This window comes from Stigmatopora argus, chromosome 4 (genome assembly GCF_051989625.1).
Source record: "Stigmatopora argus isolate UIUO_Sarg chromosome 4, RoL_Sarg_1.0, whole genome shotgun sequence".
Taxonomy (NCBI): Eukaryota; Metazoa; Chordata; class Actinopteri; order Syngnathiformes; family Syngnathidae; genus Stigmatopora; species Stigmatopora argus.
Window position 1 is genome coordinate 15,437,801 of NC_135390.1, and position 22,886 is coordinate 15,460,686.

The window sequence follows — 22,886 nt, forward strand, 5'->3', positions numbered from 1 at the left end:
AGGTTGCGCACACCAATTACCGGGGTATCCCATATGTTCATCAGTTATTTTGATTACCAGCAGATAAATGTGGCTCATGGAAGTAGTCAGTTGACATGCATTTTGTGGAGGTGGACACTGATGATCCTTCCCTGATTATCTTGTCAGGCATAATAGTAGGATCCTGTCTAGCTAAAACCATGTGGGAATTTTGCCTATGTGCCAGTGTTCTTTGGAAAATGTACTATGGCTAACAAATTGTACGGTTACCTGTCAGCCAAACTGCCAGTTGAATTGCACTCAATGTCGAAGGGTTGAAGCATCTGACTTGTTCATTTTAAAAGCAGTTTAAGGGATTGCTTGATGCACTCCAACAGTTAAGGTATTCCAAGTGCATCCATCTTCGTGGAGAACCCAAGGCACAGGGGGATCAAATTTCTGGCCTTCGCTGCAGGCCTTCCCAGGTGAGAGGGGATAAAGCTGAGCTCAGCTAAGGCTGGATCCTAAAAGCAAGTTCTAGGTCATATATTATTGAAGCAATCGGACAAAATCCAGCAATGTTTTCTTGGATGAGCAGATAGATGGGATGCATCTCCTGTTATGTTGCTGATACAATTTTGTGGATACTTTGTGTGAAAGGGACTACAAGCAAATACTTGTGATTCATCTATATTCCACCTTAACTTTGCTTTTCTCATTGCCGGTCACCTCTGTTATTCATCCTCTTCCATCCGCCGCCCCTTTACAACTTTTCTGCAGCTCCATTAGGTAATGAACCAATACATTAAATCACACTACGTAAGACTACAGTCATTACGTAAGAATGTCCTTGCAGGGTCACATCGGCATGTAAATCAAGGCTATGCGGCATGACACTGGACTTATGTAAGGAGATGCAATGGTTATATCAAACTAAAACACTATTAGTTCTTGGCTCGTCTGCTTCAACCACACAGATCCATGACTGTTAAAGGTCCAATACTTGGATTGAGTGGGTGTATTGATGATAATTAATGTTGGAGGATAATAGAATAGAAAATGGAAAATTTGGGGAGGATGCGAAAGGGCAAACTGTAAACGTGAATCAACTGCAGCCCATTTCTTAGCAGGCGCACTATGTATAGAACAGCTGTGGGTTGATATCACCACTTTACACAAAGTGTATGTGTGTGGTGGTGGTGGTGGTGGTGGGGGGGGGGGGGGGGGTCTGGGTTTGGGGCACAGAGGACTAGGTTCCGAGTATCACCTCACCTCTTCCAACAGGCCTGAAAAAATATTAACCAGCTGTTTCGAGAGCCACCCGCGCTCAGAATGTGCGTCAACTGGCACTGCAAGAGGAGCCCATTATTCGGTTCTGCTATGTTGGACACCATCGACCCTATCATTTCCAAAACTTTATTGATCTGAGGCCAAGGATAGATATCCCACAGCATATCACCAAAAAACAATTTGACACCAATATTTTCATTTATAAGCGACCCGATTTGCAATTTGGTTCTTGCTGTTTCTCCGTTTAAGGATTTTCAGTGCTGTCTATAGAGTTATACGCAATGACTCGGGGTAGTCAAAAAGCAAAATAATAACAATGACGTTGATCAAGCTAAAAAGCTACCTCACCCCTCTCGATAATAATTGTGTGCCTGAAGCCTAGCCTGTAAATACCCAAACAGATTGTAAGGGGATTTCGTGTCTCGGAATGAATGGTATGTCTGGTAGTAACAGACAGCTTAACCCACTCCCAACAAATTGGTCCCACTTGCTTTGAAAATGAAAGGCATGTTGGCATTCTGGATGAGGGTGAGGGTCCACGACACGGGGCTGGAACTTAGGCATAGTACGTCATAAGGCAGCTACAGAATCCTGATCGTTGTTCTGAGTGCTTCATCAAGTGATCGTAGATGATCAAAGCTTGTTCACACCAAAATGTAACTTTCTTTTATTTGTTGCTGATGATTGGATAATGGTGTGATTTCATTTTTTAAAGTTTTAATGACTAAGAGTTTTGTGCACTTTTTTTCTGCCGCCCTTAAAGGTTCTTTAGAATTTACTACCTAAATGTCTGGCTCTGGTTTTATTATTACAATTTGCCTCAGTCATCACTGGCACCCATTTTTGCAGATCACTTAAAAAATCCCATCTCTCGAGAGATGTAATGTAACAATCGGCACAATTTCCTGTGATTTATTTTGTTGCACTTTTTGCTATCATGGGTACTAAAGAAAGAGCCTAATCATAGTGCATACTTAAAAAAATGTCATTCACGTGATTCTTGATAAAAATCATCCCTTTTTACTTCCGTTTCTGGAAAGTTCAGTCAAGCAGATCCCCCCTTCCTCCTTGCAAAAAAAGTGAGGTAGGGGGTGAGTTTAAAGAGCGAGATAGGGGAGAGTGCGGGAGAAAGAAGTGAAGAGGGAGGTGTGTGTGGGGGGGTACCTTTTGTCCAAATAAGAGGAGTATACCACCCGCGTCAGATTACTGAGCCAGTAAGACTGGGAGAGAGAGGAGAGAGAGAGGAGAGAGAGAGAGAGAAAGAGAGAGAGAGGGGGAGAGAGAGAGAGAAAGAGAGAGAGAAAGAGAGAGAGAGCGAGAGAGAGAAAGAGAGAGAGAGCGAGAGAGAGAAAGAGAGAGAGAAAGAGAGAGAAAGAGAGAGAAAGAGAGAGAAAGAGAGAGAAAGAGAGAGAAAGAGAGAGAAAGAGATAGAAAGAGAGAGCGAGAGAGAGAGAGAAAGAGAGAGAAGAGAGAGAGAAGAGAAAGAGGGGAGGGTGTGTGTGGGGGGAGAGAGAGGGGGCGAGAGGGGGCGAGAGAGGGCGAGAGAGACAGAGAGAGAGAGAGGGCGAGAGAGAGAGGGAGAGAGAGAGGGCGAGAGAGAAAGACGCCTTTACAATTCCAAAAAGAAGACACAAGGCTCACATTAGCTGCCCGTCCCGTTTGCTTGAAAGAACACAACCGAAAGGTGCAAACTTGTCAAAAAGGCAATAAAAAGTGGCTGTAATGATGGAAGGGATAAGGTTCGGACATGTGTGGCTTGAGTGCACCTTGCTGCTCTGCGCTTTGCAACGTAAGTCCTCTTTATTTCTTTTGCTTTTTTAATCCCTAGGGCTGTTTTTTTGTAGTTTGAGAAAACTTTTTGCCTTGCGCGTTCTTTTCCACATTAATAACTTTGTTGCATTGTGCTGATTTGGCAAAAGAAAGCGCCTAGGATTAATTCCGACATCTGTCCAACAAGTGCAAACTTGAATATGAGGTGGTTGCGGTCCGAATCTAGTGGGGGTCTTGAAGCTGCGCAGGAAAGTCCCCCTGTCCACACCTCATTGCACCTTGAAACTTCTTTTTTTCACAATCAGACACAAAAATCAAGAGTGGTGACATAATCTAGTTAAATCAGACAAATATAAGAAAAACAGCAAGTAATAGTGCTATAACAGTCTGCATTCCAATTCATTCAAATGCATTCACAGTGCACCAAAAAGTTAAAAGCAACCAACCCACCTCGCAGCATTCATTCATTCATTTTCTGAACTGCTTTATCCTCACAAGGCTCGCGGGGGGTGCTAGAGCCCATCCCAGCTGACTTTGGGCATGATAGTCAAAAGTCAATACCTTCTTAAAGCATGCCCAGTTGTCCTTTTTAACACTCTATATGAGGGGTCGGGAACCTTTTTGACAGAGAGAGCCATAAACAATTCATATTTTCTAATGTTATTTCTTGAGAGCCATTCTCAGATTTGAAAAGTATATGAAAATGTGATTTTTTTTTGGACATTTCACCACTTTTACAGTACAAAAAGTCTCTGAATCCTTTTGACAAGATTGTTATGCTGTTGCTAATGAATCCGTTTCAATGATATCAGGCATGCAAAAGAGTAATAAAACACAAAATTATGATTAAAGTTGTAGTACAGATAGTGACGCTCCTATTAGTGTGTTTGGGACTCAGCTCTCTCACCAGGGATTTCCATATTTTACCTCACAGGTTAGTGGAGAGCCATATGCACCCATGAAAAGAGCCACATATGGCTTCCGAGCCATAGGTTCCCTACCTCTGCTTCTATATGGACATATCAATACATTTCAAATGTGCACATTCCCTTTTGGCTGTGCCACCCTGGTGCTTAAACCAGCTAATATGTATGTTTTGCAGTATTCTATCGTGGAAGGATCGACAAGAGTTTAGAAATTGCATTTTTCAAAAGTAGAAAATGACTGCATTACGTAGTACTCATTCAAAGGACCTCACTCCTCTACCAGGTAAAGAGTATCTGTCCATCATGACCGCACCCACCCAGAGCTTTCCGGAATAGCATGGGGGATGGTGTTTGAGTGGCTGTGGTGGATAACTATTGTTGCCCTGGGGTGCCAAATTTTTGTTTTTTGGGAGTGACATTTTAACCTTTACCTGTTAGAGTTCCTGTCTGCCGTTGCGGTGACGTAGTGACAAGGTGTGGTTGGGTGGGATGGTTCCCCTGGGGCACCAAATTTTGAGGAGTGGACAATTTTGGAACAGAGAAAGTATTAAACATCAGTATTTTTGGTGCAATCCTATTGGATACACAAAAGTCCCACCAATTTCTCAGTCTTGCTTCTCTAGTCAATATGTTTTCAATCTATTGTTGAGTCAAGGGTACCTGGTTTTAGTAGCTCCTTTTGTCCCACCCTTCTGTGTGTACTTAACTGGCTGGTGCCCTTCAGTTTACTCAGGTAGATTTAAACTAAAACAAGAGGATGTTTAATTGATGGATGCAGTGCAGACGACACATCTTGCCGCTCTTTGGCAACAGTGATTGATGGATTTAAAGGCTGACCACTTCCCTGCCCCCTTCCACCCATGACGTTGTGTACACAGTGTCTTAGTCGTGGGAAAAAAGTCATATTTTCACCTTGTCCAGAAAACATTCTTTACAAAATGCCTTTATTTTTTCCCATCTGCATCTAGCATGCTTCTGCTCTAAAAATAGCAATACTTGTAGGATCTCTGTGGGACCCGCATTCTCAAATACTGCCCTTTCTCACACACACATGCACACACACGCACACATGCACACAAAGCCTTCAATGGACTAAACACCATCATGGGACACATATCACAGTCGTACGGCATGCTTGCTATCTCATGGGCATTTGATGCATGTTCTCATGCTTTTGCCCTTTGACCCAGTCCATTTTTGTCACTGAAAGTTTGCCGTTCTAACTGCAACAGGGATCCTTTTGCTTGGGAAAATTCTAAGATGAATTGGCTTTGCTGCATTGGGATAAGATCTAATTGATGATAAAATAAACCAGTAATAGAAGTAGGCAAACTGTGGTTGACCCCAAAGAGTTGCACCAAGCGGAAAAATCGTAGTGACAAGCGTCCACCGAGTTAGAAGTGCCACTTCTTTGTCTATGGCTGCTTTCATTTTGACGTTAATTTCCTCACTTTTATTTTCCATACCCCCCGCCTTACCCTGGAAGCAAGAACCCCCTGCAGCCATTTGTAATTATTATGGTATTAGGCCAGAAAAAGGGTAATTTCGCTTTAAGGCGATAAAAGCTAGCAGGAACCCCTACTTTTCAAATGTTTCGGCATGGAGGTTAAGCTGGAATATTTGGGTTGTGTAGTCCTGAGTGACAGATGCTTTGGGAAGAGCAAGTCTATGTTTGCCCCCTTGTCATCCAGGCATGGGTCTTGGAACATTGGGGCTGTAATTATTGAAGTGATTCACATCCTTCGGTAGGCTGACAGGTGGGTGAGTGTATGTTTTCCTGTCAGTAACTGAGACCTGTGATGGAATTAGTGGTATTTTCCCGGACGTGTCGTAGCGCGCTCTGTAAAGTTTGCGTTTGCTCGTTGTCTCTTTGCATTCCACGGAAAAAGAACTTCCTTTCTTTCTCTTAATCCCCCCTCTCACCATCAATAATCCGTTTACAAACAAACAGACTAACAATGCACTGGCATTTGCAAAGGTGCAACGTAAGCTCACGCCGTTTATTGTTGAACTAAGTTATGCTTCAACGAATATTCAGGAGACAAATGGAGATCATCAGTCATTTGAATGAAGGATGGGCTCTCGTTTCCCAACTAAGGAAGTCCTTTGAGCGGCGAAATACTGGAGGATTCCAATTATTCCCCCTTTCACAAACTATGTTTTGCTATTTACGTTACTGGTAAATGACACGTGAAACTTAATTCGAGTGGCCAAATTCAGGCACTGATGATGTGGCAGTCCACAACACGAGGGCATTTGAGGACTCAATAATGCAAGAATGACGCAAATCGTAACAGAGACTTTGTGAATCAGTTCAACAGTCATATAAAAATTGTGCTATCATCGCACACATTAATCCCGCCGTAAAGGCTCTTATTGGTACTGCAAAATTACCCGTCAGAAAACCGTACAACAGTTAAATCTAATTGTTCCTAAAAACAAAATTTTCAAACTCTGGTATATCTATCAGCTATAAGTGCCATGCTTTACTGATTGGATGAGCTACACCTGGCATCTAGAGGTATTTTTGCGTGTGTTTGCTAACCGTGATTTCCCACACATCGATGCTTCTGTGCACAATTTCTAGTTGATGACCCCATGTAGCATCAGGATAATTGCCTGATGTGTTTTAGTGCAGGCAAAGGGCTGTGTTTGCTTTTTATGTCATCAATGCAACCTTAGTGCGTGAGATTTATAGCCGCTACTCATGATTTTTGAAACTCATCCAACACCCCCTTCCCCTTCCGACACACACATACACACTGACTTAGCAGCATTACCAACTATCTAAAGCACACTTAGGGTTTCTTATCTTCTACACGTTCTGTTTCAAGGCACTTGATTGGCTGAAAGATGTATATAGTCGACAGTGCATATTGTTTAATGATGTCTAACAAGTAAGGGGATGAGAGAAAAAGCTGGATATGGATTTGGTTAAGGGCTGCTGCCTTATGGAAGAGTTTCCTTTTTGTCAGTAGGGGCTGTACGATGAGGAAGGAAGGAAGGGTAGGCCAGATGAAGCTATGGGATGGGAGATGATTAAAAAGCTGACTATTGTGTTACCACTGTTGGAGTCTTGTTGTTCCTCTCTCAGGGGAGGAAGATATTGGTGATGAGAAATTTTTAAAACATGGCCTTGAAAATGAAAATAGGCTCTGTGTCTGCAAATGTTTCCTTGATTCCCTATTTTTGATGCAGGTAGTTGTGACGATACAGAGGGGGGTTGCAAATCATAGAATGGAACAAAATTGAAAATTCACAAAGCTCGTTCATGTAGAGAAGGGAGGTTAAGTGCATCCAATCCTTTTAGTGAGAGAGCTGCAGCAAGATATGAATAACAAGCTTTATTTTAAAATGTATTTGTTGTTGTTATGATGTCAGGAAACACATTTGTTTGGGCACCGCCAACTGAAGAAGACACTTCTTCTGTACAGTTTCTTGGAGAACAAAGAAGTGCTTCTTTTTCATGCAGTCAAGATGGGTTTTAGTAAAAACTGATTTAGATGAAAAGAGCACATCAGCTAGTAGCTGTGAGCTAAAAAACTGAGTGCCTGTAGTGAAGAATACCATTTGAAAATTGAGAATTAAAAAAAATTGAACGATTAACGAGGATATCATTTGATTGGCAGCATGGAAGTAATCCTAACCCCTCCAAACCCCAAACCCACCATCTGACTGTTGGCTGGCAGGGCGTCCTCTGGGAGTCCCGCAAGCTGTTGCTTTTTCAGACATCAACAGTTGCCTCAACAGCAGTTGTCTAATGCACCCCCTTCAAAAAAAGACCCTGCCATCCCCCTTTCCCTCACACTTTGAGTTCAATTACCACCTTGTGGTGAGCCACCCTGCTGGCTCGGTGGCACAGTTGTGCAGCGTGTATGATATCCTCATATCTCCGTGAGCTTCATCCCTGAGAAACAATTGTCTGAGAGCCATAATTTTAATCCCAGAAGAAAAAGAACCAAGTGGTGTAGTGTGCAACTCAAGAGTGCGGATGGTGTTAACTATGAACAAGGAACGCAAACAGTGAACATTTCTTTCTCCACCACAGTTCATCATTCAGGTTACTTTCCATTCCTTTTCCACTCAAGCATGATGAATGATTTCTTCAACCCACACTGACATATCTGTAGAAAATATTTGGGTAATGTAATGGATCATCAGATAAAAACAACTTGCTTGCTTCCTTACTTGCTCACGTTTCTGGTCTCAGGCTCTGATATGAAACAGCTAACCAGTCAGTCAAGTTATTTCTGCCACCAATAGTTTCCCCTGTTAATATATCTGGTTGGAAAACTTCCCAGTGCAGACCATCTACTCTTTTTGGAGTCACAAACTACATATTTGATGGAGTGTTCAAACAATTGTGACAATGGATTGCCCAGAAATTCTTTCTTGTGCTTATCTCGGTGGTATATTTACCTGGAGGGTGACTGAAAGGTCACTGTACATTGAAAGGTTTCTATCTACAAGCACAGCGTAGGTGTGCAAATTCAAAAAGCTGCCGTGACAAAAGCGAAGGCCAAGACCTCGGAGATCACTAGAGCCACTTCTCATGTCCAATCTTGTTTCGCATGAAGGCGAGAGCATTCCTGCGGTCCTGTGAATTTAATCTGGTTAATGGTTAAGCAGCAGTGTTTAACCTCTCCAGTGAGGCTGGTCACTGTTTGACAATGAGATCTTATTGCTTCTAACTGGGCCATGGGGACTCTGAGGCAAGAGTGGAGGCATACATCCTGTTTGCTGGAGGATCACAAGATGGAGGAGTGATGGATTTTGTTGGTGAAGAACAGTAAGTGATGCTGCTTAATGGACTTTTCTGACATTGGTGTCGATCTGTTACATATGCCAAGGCGGTATTGTTTTTATTGGCATACGTTGGCTGAATAACAGATTTCCATAAAACTGTCAGAACTTAGGTAAGGCCTTGGCGTTTTGGTTTGGATTAGCGTAAGATCTAAATTGCTAGTGCTTCGTGGGAGTTTTGAATGATCTTTCTTAACCATGACTTCATGCCGAGATGTGTGGGAATGGAGGATGTTACCTGAGCAACAAGCCAGTAGTATCGCCACAAAAATAGGTGTCAGTTTTCATAGTATTGCAGTCAATCAGCCAGGCAGCTGCCTCAAGGACATAGCTTATCTTTTTATTGAGGGTTCTGCTTACAAGGAGTCCCTGTGAGGCAACTACCATGGGACAGAAGTTGTCTTTGCTCTTCTTTGCTTGTGTGAACTTGACTTTGTGCAGGAAGAGTACAATTAGCATGCATTGAGTGCTAATGCTGCACAAGTCTTATCCTGTCTTTTACATGAGTTGATGTTATGTCGGTTACGTTTCTTATTGGAATTTCCAGAATGTTATTATTTATCCATCTCAAAAGTTTCCAGTGTTATATTTCCAGTGTTTTTATCAGTAGTTGCAATATGAAGCATTGGTAAGAGGCCTATCTCTTGCAGATATCCTTCTCGAATCCTCAGCGGAGATGGCTTGTTTTTGGTTTGATTTGCCTGTAGCAGTAAACAGATGCTCTCTCAAGATTCACTGTTTTGATTCATCATCAGCAGGAAAAGGCAACCAGGCTACTCCTGCTTTTTTATGAATATTTAATTCTAAATCAATAGTTTACAATTGGGTTATAACTCCATCAGGGAAAATGATTCCCAATTCCATGTCTGTACATTGTGCAGAGCATCAAGATTGACAAATTGTTATTACCGGGGTAATGTCAGACTTACAGAGTGGTTAACTGATTTAGCTTGTTGTTATCAAAGTGGGCTAAAGTAATTACAAGTCCTTGAGATTTTCTCTGTTACATTTTCAAACTTTGTTAACATTTATTCAAATAAATTCATGTTGTTATATTGAAGGGCACAAAAGGATATTTGGTCTTTTATGCCACGGTTGGCTAAAAAGCAAAAAGGTTGAGCACAAGCTTCACGAACCCTCTCCCAAACAAAAAAACATATATGCACCCCGCCCATGCCCAGCCCCTTTTGATCCCATTCCCCACTCACATCACAGACTTCAAGATTTGTCTCTGTGGGCAATGATAAAAGACGTGCCGCCCCTCCCATGTCAATTAGTAGCCCCAAAGTGTGCACTATGCATTATTGTGTGTGCGTCGATTGAAAGCTGTGTGCAAGGGGGGTGTGTGAGCTTGGTTAATGGTCGGGGCAGACAGGACACATGTTCAATAATAAGGCTTAACAAAAGAGAACAGAGATAGGAAGGCATAGAGGCAGGATGATGGGCTTTTTAAGTGTGTTGCTTCTTTTCAGCCCAGGATGGTCTTATATCCTGAACCAAAAAATGCAATTTTATTCCTTTTACATTACTTAATTTACCTTTATCCTTTAGAGAGGACCGGGCAACAATCAGGGTTATTTTTATTATATGATATGATAAATGAATATTATTTAAGGACCTTTCGGAGCACTAAAAGACATGTGACCAGCAGAAATTAATGTATTGTACTTGTATTTCTTTCCACAATTGAGTACTGAAAATTAAAGGCAATGAGAAAACCAGAATGAAATTAGCAAAAGGAGCATTACAAAAGATTTGCACTTCAATTATTCATTACATGGCAATAACATTTCAAAGGACATTAAAGAAACATTTTTATATATACTTCTAACATGGTTCACAATAATTAACCAGGGATTTTCCCATTTTAAAAGTCTATAATTAGTCCAATTAGTTGTGATTGTTTTGATTCTGTGTTTACAATGGATGGATGGGGTTGCTGTGCATTTCAATATTTTAGGCTTGGTTGCAGTACCATTTTGGGTCCTCAGTCTTGCATATTGCTTCTTTAAAATGGATAACCCGAAAATGGTTGTCCTGAAAAGGAAGGTGATTTATCTGAAGCAGATAATGTTTCCATCAATTCATTTATTATATTTGTTAGAGTGCTAGCCACTTTAACAGACAAACGAATGAAAAATAGATATTTTTGACCCATCTTGACTTGGTTTACTCAAACTCAAGAACCTGCAATCTGTACACTTGCTACATGCTGCACAGTGATTAGAGCCAACACGAGAGGGGAGAGAGGGCTGAGGCTTGAGCTTGCCAAACAAAACCCTTGCGCAGAAATTCAAAATAAAGCTTAAAATTTATCATGACATCTAATTCCTTTTTAAAGTGTGCTCTATGTTCTCGCTAGAGTTTCAAATTGTTTAAAAAGAAGTAGTGTATTTTCATGCATTTTTCATTGGTGTACCTGAACAAGGCCACATTGTTAAGACATTCCTTCGGGCTGTTGGAATTCAGGTATTAATAATGGGCTAAACACACACACACATGCTAGACAAGGAAAAAGGAATGGGAAGGAGGCAGAGGGCGACCATGTATCTGCATTTTCCTGTAAGAAAACATTTTACCAGAAGTCTGAGCCTGTCATGTGCAGCGAGTGTTTCGTTCCAACTGCATTAACGCCATCGTGTGTATCAGGGATTAGGAGGACATAACTCTACCATGTGTGTGGGCATCCATCACTCAGAGCTAATCAGCGCATGTGAATGTGACTAGGATTTAAGCGAGGTTATGAATAGGCGTGTGCATGTGCGGTGTGTCCACACCAACGGCGGTACCAGCTTGCGATCTGACCCGGAATTCTACTTTGGCCCTCACATTTCTTCTACTGTTCTTTTTTTTTCTCCAGTTTTTCCACAATCATTTTTCTTAATGCATCGATTTGTTCTTGTATGCATTATCTGTCTTGTCAGTTGGGGGGAAGTGTGTCAGCCAGGCTGTTGCAGCTAGACCTTGCGCCTCCTTGGCAGAGAACTCAGACTCCTGCGTTCTTTTTTGCAAAGCCCTCACCCACACAACAACAGATCCCCACTCCTCGGTCCATCTGTTTGTTTATATTTGAGGACAGTTCAGGGCAGTTGGCAAAGGCAAAAATCATTATACTTTACAAGATTGGAATCTACTGGTTTTGGCACAATTTTAGAGGGGACATTTTTTTTGAGAGTCATACCAAATTTAAGAACTTGCAAATGGGCTTCTAAAATTGCTTGGTTTCTTAATTTTTACTGTTCAAAAACTGAATTCATAGATCACCACACTGAGCGGGTGGCTAGATCCTCCTGTACAAACAGGAGACACTATCCAAATGATCCACACAATGTAGAAACAAGCACTCATATCAGACAGAGCCAGACGTGGTTATAAACACAACGAGGGAGGGCTTGTGTTTGCGTGTAAATTGAAGTATCAGATAAATATTGAAGTTACACAGTCGCACGTTGCTGAATTTTGTTTCCACAGGATGTTGTGGTCATCTCAGTTATTTTGTGTATGAAGGTGTTATCATTTTTATGGAACTGAATCAATTGAGTTTTTCTGTTTTGTTATGTATATAATGCAGTGAAACAAGTCATATTACCCAGTGAGTGGTGAATTCACACTTTCAACAGAGAACAAAAGAAAGGGGAGACAAATCAATTTGCAAGGCACGTTGCAGTTGGCAAAAGCAACAGGGCAACAGGAATGGATAGCTGATACCCTTCTTTGCTCAGCTGCTCTCGAAGTCATCGTTTGAATGAGGAATTTATAACAGGGCTCTCTCACTATGATGTCATACATTTACAGTACCATTGTCTTTGTTGGCTGCATTCTTCTTTGTCCAATAGAAAACATGTGTGCCCATATGCCGTAGAATGTTTTGAATGGAGAAAACAGTTGGTGGCATTTACACCTGTGTGTCAGTTGACAGTAAAGCGTCTGTGTGCCATTTTGTCATTTGCTGACTTGTTTCTCGCAATCTGAAAGTCAAACATTTGTCATCTTATTGATTTTCAATCAGTCAGTCAGTCAACCCAAAGCAAAGTAGAGGACTAACTTACTATTTTCTATTGTTTGTATATTGTTTTAGTGTTTTTTGTTCTCCAGGGAAATTTTCAAGGATCATACTTCTTTTGAAAGGATGAACCTTAAAGGTTCTTTAGCAACTTCTCTTGCTCATACCAAGTAGTTGAATAATCTCCCTTATATTGCCTCTCCATAATGGAAGACTATAGTCATGGAAAATTTTAGAGCTGCACTGATGACAGAGTGCCATCAAACCTCTCGCCCCCTTAACATTCCACTGTTCACAGTAGTTCTCACCTCTTCCTGCGTTTGACATTCCCCTCCTCTTTTGGTCCCCACCTCACATTGCCAAGCGCCCCTTGCTCTACTTCGCCGACCACTTCCACCTGCATTGACAAGCTTTTGAGCATTCATCTCTGTCTCTCTATAAATGCCAAAATCTGCCCTTGGGCGTCCAATCTGAAAGTGGTATGTGTGTAATTCTAACCTCTACATGCATTCAAAAGCGCAGTGTTCTCCGATGACATTTTCAGACTTACACTTTTGTGACATTCATAGGAGACAGGGTGGACACTCAAATATGGGGGAATCACATTGAGGTGCTGATAGCAATGTATTATCTGAAAAAGATAGCCCTCTCACAGTTGCCTGTGCGAAAATAAACTGCCAATATTCGGACAATGTCATTGGGAAGGAATGGTATTCTTTTAAGATCACATTCAAATTCAAATTGTTTGGACAGGGAAGGAAATCACAGGTTTGTCACTAATCCTTTAAAAACATGAAATTGGGAACAAGATTCTGGTAGCCAAATTTGTTTTTGAACATGAAAAAAATTCAAGGCAAGTCTTTTGATTTGAAGAATTGCCTCATTTATTCGAATGTTGTTTTCCAAAGATAATTTTGTCCCTTGATATAAAAGGAGCTGCACTCTTAATATCTGTCAGTCCTTATTGGAACACTGGCACTAAATTTCCAATTCACTGCCTGTGTATCTTTTGCTGCTCATTCCAAAAGATGAAATGCTGATGAAAGCACAGATTAATCTCACCGCTGGACATAACGAAGGACGCCGATTCAGAGCTTTTGAAGTTCTCGTCTCATTGAAACAAGTTCAAAGGAGCCACGACGGCTTTCACCTCAATTTCCTTTTCCTTTTCTTTCTCCCACACTTCTTTTCTGAATGAACATCAACACATGTCCAGTGATATATCAGATGCATTTAATTCCTCCTCAACCTTTTTTATATGCAAGTGTCAAGCTTTTCAAAAACCTCTTTTCATAACATCGTCCACCTTTTTTCAGCTCCATACCTCAGTCTTTTCCTCCTCCACCTCCCTGCTTTCATTTGTTCAAGATGCGTGGCAATGGTAGAAAGAGGAGGGTTTGATGGTGCCAGGTTAGTCAGTTCAGCGTTTTCAAATACATTTCCTTGCTCGCACATAATAAAGAAGCAAACTTAATAAAATATAAAGCAAAATCAACCATGTTTGCAAAGTCCCATAGTGGTATAAAAAGCACAATAAACAAAATTCTGATGAGAATGTGATAGCATTCCCATAGAATGTCACCCAATAGTGCTTCCACCAAGGCACTACATTTATGGACTATGCACTTTAATAGATAATGACAGAAATGATGAAGAAGAATCAGATTTAAAATCCTATGGATTATTGCGGTTAAAAAAGGGCATTAACTTGACCTGTATCAAACATCCAAATATGTTCTTTGGAGAGGAAAAAAAAGAAATATGGACTTTGGCAAACTTGTAAAGAAGAGGCAATGGTTGAAGGATCAAAAGATGACCTATGTGTGGAAAAAAGCGTGTCCACGTACCTATTGAATGATGCCATGCCAAAGGGGCTGACAGGGGTTGGTGATTTACAGTAGTTTGCCTCCTTTAATAATAGAGTTTATCAGGAGGTAAAAATACCTTCCTTAAATACTGCTTAGTGTATTTTTTTTAACCACAAGGAAACATTTTTTACTCTTGGTTAACCCTGAGGTGAAATATATTGGGCTTGCTGCATTAATATATGAAATTGAAAAATATTCCGCGGAAAATTCTAAAATCTCCTTAATAATTAAACGGTTTAATTTAAAAAAATTCTAATTCATTTTTTTTTTTATTCAGCATCAATTGCATAGCATTTTGTTAAACTTAGTTGGCAAATGGAGAACTCAGGTAATCATGCTTCTAATTCAAAATGATAAGGCCACATCTTTTTACAAGTTCACTTGGGAAACGGATGTGAATGGAGGAAGCGGTGGCACCAGTGGCTTTCGCGGTTTCTTCTTTGGTGTCCGGCGCCTGGAGGCGGAGCCGCATACAGGTCAAAACACGTCCTTGTTTTGTCTCTCTCGGCTTCAGCGCATTCTGTGATGGTTATCAAGCAGCTCCGGCTAACTTCAACTGATAGCCATCAGGGAGTTATTTGGCATGACTTGGACTGATTGCGTTCAACTCCTTTTTTTTTTTACTAATTGTGCTATGCAGATGTGTGGAATCCCACAAATTGTTAATGGATATTGAAATCACAATTCTTATTACTGAATCTCTTGTGTCCAATTTCATAGCTAATCACTTCATCATCCAAGCTATGAATACTAATCAGAAGACTTAACCAGCGTAGTTTAAGAATATTCTGAAATAATATTCCTCTATTTTTGGACGTGAGTTTTTTTCCCCTGGTTGAACAATTGTGTGGTGGCGCCTTGAGTCATGAGTTTATATTCTGTGGCAACATTAGAAATTCAATACCATTTTAACCCAAATCATTTTTGAGTCCGGTTTCATATATTTAGATGTTGTCATGTTTTCTTTAAACAATGTAATAATTCAGATCAAAACAATGGTATGGAAGAAGTTTACTTAATTTTGCTTTTCTTTTCCCTTTACATCACACAATGGAGGTAAGTACTACCCTCCTTTGGGGTCTCTATCCCCTACCCCGTTTTGTAATCCACCCTTCAGCGTATCACATCTCCCGCGGACTTTATGTCAGCAGTCAGACTTTGATGTGGTGCCACAATGTATTCGTCCCGTCTCTGTTTACACTCTCCTGCCGTCGGCATAATATCTGCCAATCAATAATCATGTGACCTCACTGTCCAATCTGGGCCTGCCCGCTGCGTTTCCCTATTCATCCCCCGGCCCGGGTTGCTTCGACCCGTGACCCCCAAAGACCCTCGTGTGCCCCGTCCTTTCCTTCTTTTACCAATCATGTCTGTCTTGCTGCGATAAAACAGCCTGTACGTCTGTTACCCCGGCAACATATTGTCCCCCAAAGCGCGAGCAAATCTCTTGTTTGAGCAAAATATGCAATTATGGCAGCGACTGGCAGGAGAGGAATATAAATGAAAATTGACGGAATTAAAAGAAGGAGATGGATCAGCTGTTTGCTTATGATTATAGTGAATGAACATCCAACCGCCTCCTTTTTTGTGTGGCCCATCCTGTATTCCCGCAGAGATGATGGGAGATGACAGGTGGGCTATTATGCAGAAGATTAGCTGGCATTTCTGGAAGGTTAATACACACATTTATGCTAACTTTGTATGTGTGGCCACAAGTAAAGAGACACCTGTTTTCTACACCTACAGCACAGCTGTCCAAACCGGTCGTCAAGGGCCGCAGTGGGTGCAGGTTTTCATTCCAACCGAAGACGAATATACATTTTCACAAATCTGATGTCTTAAAAGTGTATTCAGTTGATTGCAGTCAGGTGCTGCTGGTTTTAGAAGAAACCTCATTGGTCAAACTTTCAGTGCTGAATCAAAAATCTGCTCCCATTGCGGCCCTTTGTGGAATAGTTGGGACGGTTAAGGAGTCAATAAATACATTAGCAGTCTCTCGCATTCTTGTCTTACACATGTCCTATTGCCAAATATAGAATAGTATGGCAAATGCTCGCTATCTTCTCGTCTGCTGGCTTATCGTTGATCTTGTTTGAGGGTGTCTCGGCAAAAATAGAACTTACTTTTTTCCATTGCCTTGTGTCAAAAACACACTTGAGCAACACAGACATCCATAAGATAAGGTGGTGCCACATCAGGCGTGACGAAGGACGCGTTTAATGATAGGCTTACTTTTATCTCCTTTTAATGGGTCTATCTGTATGTAAGGCGGCATCAGGTTGGAGACTGGAAGGAGATATTTCAGGCGTCAGTCTGTGTGATATGCTGTAGTGACTCAAAAGTTTGCTTGTCGCGGTTGTTAGTGAGCCTGTACGTCGTCACACGCCAGCAAGTTAGTCACGCTGCCTTGCTCTGTCTTTCTCTCACTCTCATTATAAACTCACCCTGTTCCCTAAACCTTGACGCCAGACTGCACCGTGTCAGTGAGTGTCACTGTCTGCAGAAGCTCATAACCATGTTTGCCTATACTTTAGACTCTGCCACCCTGGAGTATGCGTAAAGAAGCAAACAAAGAAATGCAATATTTCTGTAAATGTGCGGCAATGCTTTCACAGGATTTCAATTAGACCAAAGAAAGCAGAAGAATAGTAATTCATTCTAAATTATTTAATCCCATTTGAAATTCAGTGGGATTAATGTGGGAACGTTTCATTTTTGCAAATTGTTAAAGAAAAACAATGAAAGCAGTCAGTAGTAGAAAGGATCAATGTCCCCAAAATTTACGGACTATTGAAATCTTTAAGGCGTCTCATTTCATCAACAGCGAGGTTCATTCTTCTGATCATGCCTAGAGTTATAAAACACTTGAGAAAATAGTCCTGATTAAGGTTATCATGAATCGTGCATGAAAGGGTTAAAGTAGCACATATGAGAAAAGATTATGGGCTGCTGCAGCAAAGTGGAGACTTTGGTGTATTAAACTGGACTGATTATTCATACCAAACAAAAATGGAGGCCTATCCGCGGCACAGCGGGACTTTAACGGATTTATAAATCTCTCTTGGAAGAAAGGAAAGAATGCACGAGAATAGTAATTAACTCGGAATATCTCGCTGGAATAAGATAGGATTAATAGGGAGCTTTGGTTGGGCTTTTGCACCCCTTGCTCAGATGCATCATGGGAGTATACCTCCTGTATCTCACTACAGAAGGCTTCATTTGCCTGCGCCAGTGGGCTTGTGACCATATCTGCCTGCCAGCTAACCAGAGATTGCCAGTGTACTGATGTGTGACTCTGTACCCCCCACTTACTGGTGTTCATCCAAGCATTAAAAAGTTAATCCGCCATAATGGGCAAAAAAGGCCCGAAAGTGAGCAAAGGTGGTGGGGGTAGAGGTAGGCCAGAGTGCGGCACTTGAAGGGTAAGCGAGGATGGAAAAACTTTGACAAGCAAAAGGTTTAGGATTTTGAGTCAGACTAAATCAATGGCTTATTCTGTGTATGGGGACAGAAAGTGATAAAATCTAAGGCCATGTGATACTGAATCCACACAAATAAAATGGGAATGTCCTAATCAAAAAGCACAAATGTGTACACTTGTGTTTTCAATGTTCATGTATGTTTGAATTGGACCACAAATGACGAGTCAGTAGTTACTATGTAGAATACACTTGTTTAAATTTGTAAAGCAATGCATTTTAGTCTGGTCCTCTTTACAATAGGTCATAAAATTGCAGACCAAAGCAAAACAGAGATGTTTATCACATACCCCTGTGTCAAAATACATCAAGCAAGAATTATCAATAACAGCAGTGTTGTGTTGATGTGGGAAGATACATTCAAAGACTCCAGAAGGAAAGATTTACAGGCTGTCGATGAATTAATCCCTCACTAATGTGACCTTACAACAAAAATACGGTACTAGTCGTAGACTTTTGGCTTATCCCCTTCTACACTTTCACCGTGGCGACCCTTGTGTGGATAAGTCGAAAGTCCACCACGAGTACAGTACTTTTGTTGTATGGTCACACTAGTCAGTGATTATTTCATCTTGACGTCATATTTTCTTCAGTTTAACTGTACTGACCTGAGAAAATATCAAAGAGACGACCAATTACCCGACTTCAAATTTACTTTCATCACATATTTTGTCAGTTTCCAAAACCTTTTGTACTTCCACCCCGACGACACTCTCTCATACAGTATTCTCTGTGCAGTGGCATGACGACGTGTGAAAGACAAGTAGGCATGCGAGGACACATGGAAGTCATTTGAAGGTCATGCGTCGACCAAGGTTTTTCCGGCACAATGCCTGAATTCACGCCTCAGCAGGGCTTCCTCAGACCTTTCTGAACTCTTGCTGCGCATGGCCTTTGTCGTGACTGTATAGCGCCGTTTCCACAAGAGCGAGGAGACGGCCGGGAGAGCGGGGGCGTAGGAGTCACCTGGGGGGCTAATTTGAGTGCTGTAAGAGGGAGTGTGGAGGTAAGCCAGTGACCCGTATTGTGCACTACACCCTGTCTCTGCTGTATTTCATTACACCAGGCCCTCCCTTGTCCGTTCTTTTCTCTTTCTCTTTCGTCCTATCAGGAGTGCAGCCTGTTTACGCCTCAGCCTCTATATCCCTCTATCAGTGCTGCACACTCTGGGGGAGGGTTTAGCCATTCTATTGAGCATGTTGGATGAAAGTGTGATGAGAAGAAAGGAAAGAAAGGAGGAATAATCGAAAATACGTGTACTCTGGCGACCTGTTATCTTATTCCGAAAAGACTGGCTTGTCACTGTCGAAATCTTTCAATGGGTTATTCAAAACTGAGCTATGAAAAAGGAAACACTAAAACCCCCCATAAGGATTAGAAATCCCACCAGGATGCAACCTTCTGTAATCACATCCTTTGCAAACTAGATAAAGGTGCAGATTGATGATTACTAGATTGATTAGCGCTTTAATAAAAACCAATTTGTTTTGCCTCTATGATTATTCACCCCCTGTACTAAGGAGGGAACCACTAGTCAAAGATCAGTGGAAACTGCATCCCACGTATCAGTTATAGAGAGAAGCTATTCATTTATTCCAGCATTATCTTCCGTCCCATTTTGCCATCCCATGTGAGCAGTAGAGGAGTTTTTCGAGAGGGTGAGGCTAAAGTGTTGGCGATGCCCTGGCTACCAGTGCCAAAAAGAGGCTTCATTAGGGAGTGAAGGCAGCAGTGGTTGGAATGGAGAGTGGTGCTTGTTGCTCCAGTAAAGAGACAGTGAAGGAGGCACTTAGAAAAATGGACTATTTGCGTCAGTATCCAGATTCAAAGCTGCATTTTCCTGATCAAACATAGTTGACTTCTAAATTCAAAGTATTTTTTTTACATTCAGAGCAGTCTGTTCCTGGTTTGAACTGCCACATTAATGAAAGTTATTTTTTAATAGTATTGGAAATGTTTGATTCTAAAGTTTCTATTAGAATTCAATCTCTTTCCCAACATTGTAAGAAGTCTGTGGTTTGGAATAGGTAGAATCCCCTAAGCGAACAAAAAATCCCCAGTAGCGAAATAAAGAAGCAAAGTACTCTGGCATATCTGTGTTATTTACACTTGTTATTTGTGGATGGTGTGTGACCGCTTGTGTTTGGCCAACACAATGCTCGGGCGCTAAACTCCTGCTGCTGCAGGCATTCAAAATAAAATAAAATAAATATAAACATATAAATACAGAAAAAATGTTAGAAGAATTAATTTTTTTCTAAAGATCAAGCAGGTGTGCTTGTGGGCGACTATCAAGAAAGTTGCTATTTAAATAAACTTCGCTTAAGCTCGATGGTAGTATACTAACTAACAGTATATTGTAGATCCTACTTATCTCTTGTCCCTTCTGACTGTGCTAAACCTGCATGTGTTCCTAACTCTGCACGCACACATCCGCAGAATTGCATTACTGTAAATGGGCTGAGTATTTATCTGCACAGCATGCTTGGAAATGACTTTGAGGATGAATTGATTCAAGGGGAAGTGACAGAGAGCGAGACGAAACAGCCCAGGCGGCAGCACTTTATCCCGAGCCTTTTAGTGAGATTAGCTGCAGCCTTAATGTCTTTCCCTTTTTATTTATACCGAGTCAGCCTTCTCGTCCCTCTTATTTTGCTTTGACAGAATACAGATTTTCTTTTGTTTCTGAAAACATAGTACATCATGTACCAGTAACCACAAGGCACTTATCTTCTTCAACCCTTGAACTGTGAAACTTATCTAACTTGTTAGCCAGTAACTAATATTCTATCATTTCTATCAGACTGTAACACAATGGTGTCAATAATGAAACAAGAGACGATGCAATGACAAAACACATACTCATTGATGTATTGGAATCCTTGAATTTGTCTTTAGAAAGTAAAGACCTGATTTTATATAATTGGGCTGGAGTTTTTCTCGGTTTATTTTGAGCAAGAGGTAGTGTACACCATGGATTAGCCAGGATATCCTGTATATTTTATAGATCTCATGAGATTTTTGTCCTTTCCAGAGGCAACTCGGGCTTCCTGAACCACAATTTATTCAATTTAGGTAGAGCAGCACAGTAGGTTTGCACACTGTGTGACACCTATGCCCAGTAGGACATAGGACGATGTGAATTAAAATAGCCATCCAACAATCCTTACTGTGGTGATATGCAAGAAGAATCTTTTTTTTTTTAGTATTCCTGCCAGCCTTTCCAGTTAAAATGAATTGGATGGGACAATAGCATGTCATGACATCTTTGTTGTCACAAGTTTCTGCACTAATACACTTTTCACCATCTTTCTTTTGGGGGTGTGTCTGAACTCGTGCAGTCCACCGAGCTACTACAGCAAGGAGCAAAACAAAACCATTATTCCTTGCGACTGCATCACTCTTGCCTGCGCCTACTGCTCTCTCCACTGAATGTGCCTCATTTGGAGAAGCCATTACGAATGACAGCATATGCAGGCAGATTGAATCTTCTAACCAAACCCTGCATATCATTCCTAGCCATTAAGTCATTTTCTCAGATAAATAGTCGACGACGACACACAGGAGACTCCATTATGCTGTCAGTTTATCTTACCCCACGTACCCACCCTTTAACTCCTCCTTTTATGTTTTTGCCATCTCTAGCCCAATTTCATATGTAGCCAGTGGCTGTGGACGAAAGAATAGCGGGGGTGCAAGGGAAGAAAAGCACGGCATTGTGTTAATTGGAAGCCCTGCAAGGTAGAAGGAGGCCAATATTTCTTGGGGGACGGGTGTGGGGTGATGTGTTGTGGCGCCCCTAAACATTAAATATTAACACCCCCTCATCCCTGGCCCCTCGGTGACACCCTACCGATTGCCTTTTTTCTCACACAGTCCATCTTGGGCTTCTTTTTTCAATTGAGTTTAAATTAAGAGAGGCTACGAAGGGTAAGTGAGGGGGAGACCTATCCTGGCATGTTAGCTGCTGGCTCTTCATTTTTGGAGATTTGATTTGAAAAGTAATGAGATTCTGTTTCTTATTCTTATTTGATGCTCTTATTCATTTGAGAGGGTAAGTTTTTGCCCTGTTAACCAGTTTTGGCAGTAGATTTAGACCGCAGTAGAGTGAACCTTGGCCAATTCAAGCTATGTATGAAATCATACTGAGCTATTTGCTGAATCAAAGGCATCAAGATGGCAAAGGAAACATGTTCAAGTTGGAAATCTTTACCGGTAAAGAGTTCAAACCAACAAATGGAGGTTTTATTCTTAATTGTCCATAAGTATAATTGTGAGCGGAATGATTGTCCATCTCCTTGTGCCCTGCGATTGGCTGGCTAAGTTGATAGTGATTCAACAGTCTCTGTTGGTTTGCTGCCAAGTCGTAGACTCAACTCAGTCCAGTTTTCCTTGTCCTCTTTTTCTCTTCTTCTACCTCTTTTAAACATTCATCCTACTTCTCTTGTCGGACAAAAACACTTGTTGACCAGACTGCCCTAAAATTCACCCTTAGAGTGTGGTAGACTTTTATCACCGACACCGTTGCTGGGACGACAGAGGGAATCTCTCATCAGACAAAAGAGTGTCTGAGAGATGGACCTTGTTGCGCACTTCAACACTGTTTGTCCCCCTTAAAAAGAGCCACGCGGGGTGACACGATGCACACAGACATACACACCAGATAGTGTGATTTATCCGTTACAACTGCGCATACTGCTACTTTAACGCCATGTATGTGCCAAAGAGGAATGCACACATGTAGCCCAGCCGGCAGACAACACCTGCTGATTTGTCGGATTGATGAGTT

At 41.4% G+C, this 22,886-nt stretch overlaps 1 protein-coding gene across 3 annotated transcripts in view; it reads left to right on the plus strand.

Moving 5' to 3' along the window:
• Window positions 1-2,793: 2,793 nt before the first annotated feature.
• Window positions 2,794-22,886, plus strand: part of bcam (basal cell adhesion molecule (Lutheran blood group)) — a 39,940-nt gene continuing 19,847 nt past the window's right edge. For all 3 annotated transcript variants that reach the window (XM_077598774.1, XM_077598775.1, XM_077598776.1), the window contains exon 1: window positions 2,794-3,037. In XM_077598774.1, coding sequence (XP_077454900.1) covers window positions 2,971-3,037 — 67 coding nt within the window. In that variant the 5' untranslated portion in view covers window positions 2,794-2,970. The remainder of the gene's footprint in view (window positions 3,038-22,886) is intronic.